This window comes from Ornithodoros turicata, chromosome 5, assembly GCF_037126465.1.
Source record: "Ornithodoros turicata isolate Travis chromosome 5, ASM3712646v1, whole genome shotgun sequence".
NCBI classification, from domain to species: domain Eukaryota; kingdom Metazoa; phylum Arthropoda; class Arachnida; order Ixodida; family Argasidae; genus Ornithodoros; species Ornithodoros turicata.
In genome coordinates, this window is record NC_088205.1 from 25,308,851 (window position 1) to 25,314,868 (window position 6,018).

The 6,018-nt window shown below is 43.8% G+C and overlaps 1 protein-coding gene across 5 annotated transcripts in view; it reads left to right on the forward strand.

The window, feature by feature from the left end:
• LOC135394237 (serpin B3-like) overlaps positions 1-5,226 on the forward strand; it is a 55,568-nt gene extending 50,342 nt beyond the window's left edge. For all 5 annotated transcript variants that reach the window (XM_064624876.1, XM_064624877.1, XM_064624875.1 and 2 more), the window contains one exon: positions 2,676-5,226. In XM_064624876.1, coding sequence (XP_064480946.1) covers positions 2,676-3,816 — 1,141 coding nt within the window. In that variant the 3' untranslated portion in view covers positions 3,817-5,226. The remainder of the gene's footprint in view (positions 1-2,675) is intronic.
• The last annotated feature ends 792 nt before the right edge of the window (positions 5,227-6,018 follow it).

Genomic DNA, 6,018 nt, shown 5'->3' on the forward strand with positions numbered 1-6,018 from the left:
TTTTACCAATGTATTCGTTTGTAGATAGAAAACTGTCCGTGTCTTGCGCTGGCGCGTTTGCCCAAATTTTTACTTGTCGTGCGCAAGGCCAACAATTTTCATGCCTCTTAACTTCCGCTTATCAAAATGCCCTCCGGGATATAAATACTAGGGGTATAGTTGCATCATTCTACCAATGTATTCGTTTGTAGATAGAAAACTGTCGGTGTCTTGCGCTGGCGCGTTTGCCCAAATTTTTACTTGTCGTGCGCAAGGCCAGCAATTTTCATGCCTCTTAACTTCCACTTATCAAAATGCTCTCCGGGATATAAATACTAGGGGTATAGTTGCATCATTCTACCAATGTATTCGTTTGTAGATAGAAAACTGTCTGTGCCTTGCGCTGGCGCGTTTGCCTAAATTTTTACTTGTCGTGCGCACGGCCAGCAATTTTGATGCCTCTTAACTTCCACTTATCAAAATGCTCTCCGGGATATAAATACTAGGGGTATAGTTGCATCATTTTACCAATGTATTCGTTTGTAGATAGAAAACTGTCCGTGTCTTGCGCTGGCGCGTTTGCCCAAATTTTTACTTGTCGTGCGCAAGGCCAGCAATTTTCATGCCTCTTAACTTCCACTTATCAAAATGCTCTCCGGGATATAAATACTAGGGGTATAGTTGCATCATTCTACCAATGTATTCGTTTGTAGATAGAAAACTGTCTGTGCCTTGCGCTGGCGCGTTTGCCTAAATTTTTACTTGTCGTGCGCACGGCCAGCAATTTTGATGCCTCTTAACTTCCACTTATCAAAATGCTCTCCGGGATATAAATACTAGGGGTATAGTTGCATCATTCTACCAATGTATTCGTTTGTAGATAGAAAACTGTCGGTGTCTTGCGCTGGCGCGTTTGCCCAAATTTTTACTTGTCGTGCGCAAGGCCAGCAATTTTCATGCCTCTTAACTTCCACTTATCAAAATGCTCTCCGGGATATAAATACTAGGGGTATAGTTGCATCACTCTACCAATATATTCGTTTGTAGATAGAAAACTGTCTGTGCCTTGCGCTGGCGCGTTTGCCTAAATTTTTACTTGTGCGCACGGCCAGCAATTTTCATGCCTCTTAACTTCCACTTATCAAAATGCTCTCCGGGATATAAATACTAGGGGTATAGTTGCATCATTTTACCAATGTATTCGTTTGTAGATAGAAAACTGTCCGTGTCTTGCGCTGGCGCGTTTGCCCAAATTTTTACTTGTCGTGCGCATGGCCAGCAATTTTCATTCCTCTTAACTTCCACTTATTAAAATGCTCTCCGGGATATAAATACTAGAGGTATATTGCATCTTTATACCAAAGTATTCGTTTCTAGATAGAAAACTGTTGGTTCCTTGAGCTGGCGCGTATTCCCAAATTCTTACTTGCCTTTGCAAGGTCATTAAAAAATGAGAAAATGGCTAGGAAGCAAGCGAGCTGATGAAGACTAGGGAACACGAAAGGATAGACACAACACGAAGTCTCATTTTTGAGACTTCGTCTTGTGTCTGTCCCTTCGTGTTCCCTAGTCTCGGGGTTTTTACGCAAGGTCATTATGCAAGGTCATTAACTTTCATGCCTCTTAACTCGTAAATGCTTCCGCTTATTAAAATGCTCACCGGGATATAAATACTGGATGCATAGTTGCATCATTCTACCGAAGTATCTTCTTCTAGGTAGATAACTGTCGGTTCCCTGCGCTCGTGTGTTTTCACCCATTTTCCCATAGAGCACTTGCATTTCACGTCTACGTCCGTTTAACGAAGGAAATTATTCGTAGACGGTTTATAGTGCGTAAATATATTTATTTTACAACATATTCAGAAACCCCAGAGAACATTGCAATTTATGGAAGTAAGTTATTGAGGAAAAAGCGTTCAAAATGCACGGCGCCTACCGGCTGTGTAGGGATAGGCTTCTCCCAACACACGGGTGCCGTAGGTGAAGCACGCTTTAGGTTCTGTCCCTAATTCTTGGGAATGCGTAGCCTTTCATTCAACTTCACATCACATCCAGATCACAGCCCTTCATTCAACTTCCATATCAAGTGACCTCACATCCCGTCATTGAACTTCACATCATTCTCCATGATGTTATGGTTAAGGTCGCTGAAGGCCATGAAGGTCGTGAATGAATTCGCCGTCCTATGTCTGCTTGGCGTTCGCCCCAAAGTGAAAAGGCATCGGTAAATTCGTCGACGTACACAACAGTGAGAGTTTTTGCAAGGCAGCTTCTTATCTTTTTGTACACCGTTGCAGAGCCGCCGCATTTTCCTCGAATTTCATATCTTAATGCACTTGCAAGGATTAAACGACGGAAAACTCTGAATTCTTGCAACACAATTGACTCAGAAGCACAGCCTGCAAATTGCAAAAATCGACTCCTGAAGCGTAGGTATAAGATATGCAGACCCAATGTTGCAACTATTCATTTAGTATATTAATTTAAATTTAGTAATTTTAAGGCATAATAAGGCATAAATCCCTTAATGCGCTGCCAGAGGGTCGATGAAACTTTTCATCGCGATGAGGAGAATAAAACGACTGACGTCCGTCTTGTCATATCTTTGGACATAGTTTATAGATCCATATGCAATGAGCGTGTTAAACATTGTTTCGCTGTTGGAAAGGAAACATAGTAAAACTGTTTTCGCAGGACATCTTGGACACCCGGATTGCACAGCATGGAGATGAAAGGGGACCTCACCCAACCAATGCTGAACGTCGCTGTGGAGATCTACAAACGGCAACCAAGCCGCAACGTTTTTTTTTCACCCTTCAGTATCGTAGCTGCACTGTCTATGATTCTACCGGGAACACGAGGCGACACAGCCAAGCAGATCGCCGCTACACTGCACATACAAGAAGACACTCACAAGGCTTTCTCGCAGCTTCTGAAATCCTTGCAGAGATATGCGCGCGATATCACACTAAAGATTGCCACTCGCATCTACGCTCTTGAGAGCTTAAAGCCGTTGGATGATTTTTGCGCTTTCCTCAAGGACTGTTACTCCACTTCTATAGAGTCTGTGGACTTTGGTGACGACGCTGTTCGTCGTGAGATCAATGCCTGGGTTGAACAGGTCACCAACGGCAAGATTAAAGACCTCCTGCTTCCAGGTGCAGTGAGTTGCTCTACCGTGCTTATCCTCGTGAACGCCGTGTACTTCAAAGGTGCCTGGCGAAAAAGCTTCGAAGAATGCGATACCACATCAATGGATTTTCACACAACGTCTTCCACTACAAAGGTGGTGAAAATGATGTTCCGGAATGGATGCTTCAAGATGGCATATAACAAGGAACTGAAGGCCAATGCTTTGCAACTACCGTACAGCGGAAACGCGGCTTTCATGATCGTTCTGCTGCCGGACAACATCGATGGCTTGAAATTCCTCCAAGAACGCGTAACGCCCCAAAATCTATCGTTCACGCTACGCGTGATGAAAATGAAAGAAGATGTGGACTTGTATTTACCCAAGTTCAAAGTGGAGCAGACAATGGAGCTCAAGAAGGTACTTATGGACTTGGGTGTCAAAGACCTGTTCGAATGCTCGGCAGACCTGACAGGGATCACGGAGCGGAGTGGAGTCAGGTTCTCTGACGTCGTGCACAAGGCATTTGTTGATGTCAACGAAGAAGGCACTGAAGCAGCAGCGGCTACGTCCATGGTGATGACCGACAGCTTGCCGATTGCCGGAGATGAACCGAAGGTCTTTAAGGTGGACCATCCTTTCATGTTTTTGATTATGGCAGGAGATGTGGTCCTTTTCGTCGGTTCCCTGAGCGACCCGGAATAGATGGCAGTGATGTGACAGCAAGAGTAGTATGCGTTAGCGCAGTAATAGATTTATTGCGATTTCGCCCACGGCAACGGGTCCTCAGCAGTGGCCGCTTGCACAATATAGATCACTCCCGCGACGCCCACGTATACGGGCCGATTCTCCCTCCGTACCCCCTCCCACGCGCACCATCATACAAAAAATAGACATACACAGTTGTACGTTCGATATTTTTTATTATAGTAATGGAACTGAATTCACACATGCAAGTATCTTTTCCCAATTCACACAGATAGGTATAGCAACATGTTGCTACAAGTGATAGCGAGCATTAATTACATACAATCATAGCGAGCAAAATCATAGCATATCATAAACGTTTCTTTTTGCTATCAATATGATTATATCAACTGATATCAGAAGAACAAAATCAAAGCGAACCATAATTATTCTTCCTGGCGTATCATAAACGTGTCTTACACACGCTAATTTTGTACTATGTTAATGTCTCAGGATCTGTAACGAAAGACAGCAATAATTATTTCTATCTTGGACATTTCTTACACCCACTACAAATTTTCAATCGAAATGTGAGGGTGACAGAATCATACCGATCGATATAATTATATGGGGTGTTATAATTTATAAGTTATAACACACCATAACTATTAATCAAAATCAGAATCAAAGTAGGAAAGCACTAATTTCACAACACTCACCTGAAATCAGAAAGACAGAACCAAAGGGAACAATACTTGAATTCACACAAAACCAACTGCAGCGTTCGATTAAAACAGTGCTCAGTGGCGCACGTATCCCCCTTACGCCATCCGCAGCCACATGGGCGAAGAAGCAACTTAAAGAAACGCCGCCTCTATGCACATGCTTGCAAAGCGTTTCATCCTATATCCGCATGCGTTGGACACAGTTTTTAAAGAAAGGAGAGATTGTTAACAAATAGAACGACTTTAAAATTTTATACTAATGTGACCACCATTCTGTGCACTAAGGTCGGAGTATGCTCAACCTTCTTTATGCTCAACCAATATTGTTTTTTGAAATTGGCGGTCGTCGAAGTACTGTTTCAATTCGTCGAAGTACGAATTTCATCTGTTCATGTTCCCAGGCACCCTGAGGCTTGTGCTTGTCCATTTGTACATCCCAGCCTCAGAACTATTACTTTCCATAATACTGTTTGTTACAGATTTGAAAATATTTTATTAATGACAATGGTGCTGGGAAGAATGCCAATCACACTTGTAAAAAGAAAGTTTTTCGATTGGTGCACCCGTTCGTGAATTATTTAGCCCGGAGATTTAACTGAGACACCCTGGGATGGGGCCCTTCAAAGCCACCATGCGTTGCTTTTTTCACACACCCTGTGTTAATTACTGTAAATGGAATAAATAAATAAAGTGTGCTCTCTGATGGACTCTTTAAATTTCTTACGATTGTGTCCTTTAAAGGCTTTACAGACAGCTACATCCATGATGGGCATTCTGACTATAAGCAAGGGAGGCACCTGCTGGACCGAAACCCAGCACACGCCATGAAAGGCGTTTCTACGACCTCACCCCAGAGTTTGTAAGACATGTCTCACGTAAGGCAGCAAACGTGAGAAGCGTTTTTCGTGGAACGTTGCACCAGTTGTGTGGGCGCAGTGTACGTTCTGCGCTTGTCGTAAGAGTGATATTAAACGGTAGCTTTCGCTTGTCCCATCCTACAGTTGGCAATACGATTAAACCGCGTGTAAATAAATAAGTTGCTCCTACCGTTTAATATCACTCTTTGATTTACTCACCACCGGCAACTTGACATCGCCTATTTTTTCGCATTCGTATCTTCTTGTAATAAGACTGCAGAGCATGCGTTTCCTCACTGCCTTGTGCCCAATACGTCGTGGCACACAGTTGAGGTACCATTCGGCGTCCCCAGGATTCGCTGGAGTGCCATTCAATTGCTCTTCCAGCCTCCCGTCCCGCATGGCGATAGGAAACAGTTCCTTATTCTGGTAGTCGAGATCAATTACCAGATGTGGATCGCTCGCTGCACTCCAGTACAGCATGGTCGCATCCACAGTGTAGCCGGAGTGCTAAATGTTGTACGAGCAGGGGTTCGCCGAGCCCTTCGCAGAGAAAAAGGAAGCAGTGTTGGGGCAAGGGGATGAAACTCGCGAGTTCCTTTGCGGACTAAAGTGAGGCGCTGCGAGCCTTTCGCGTC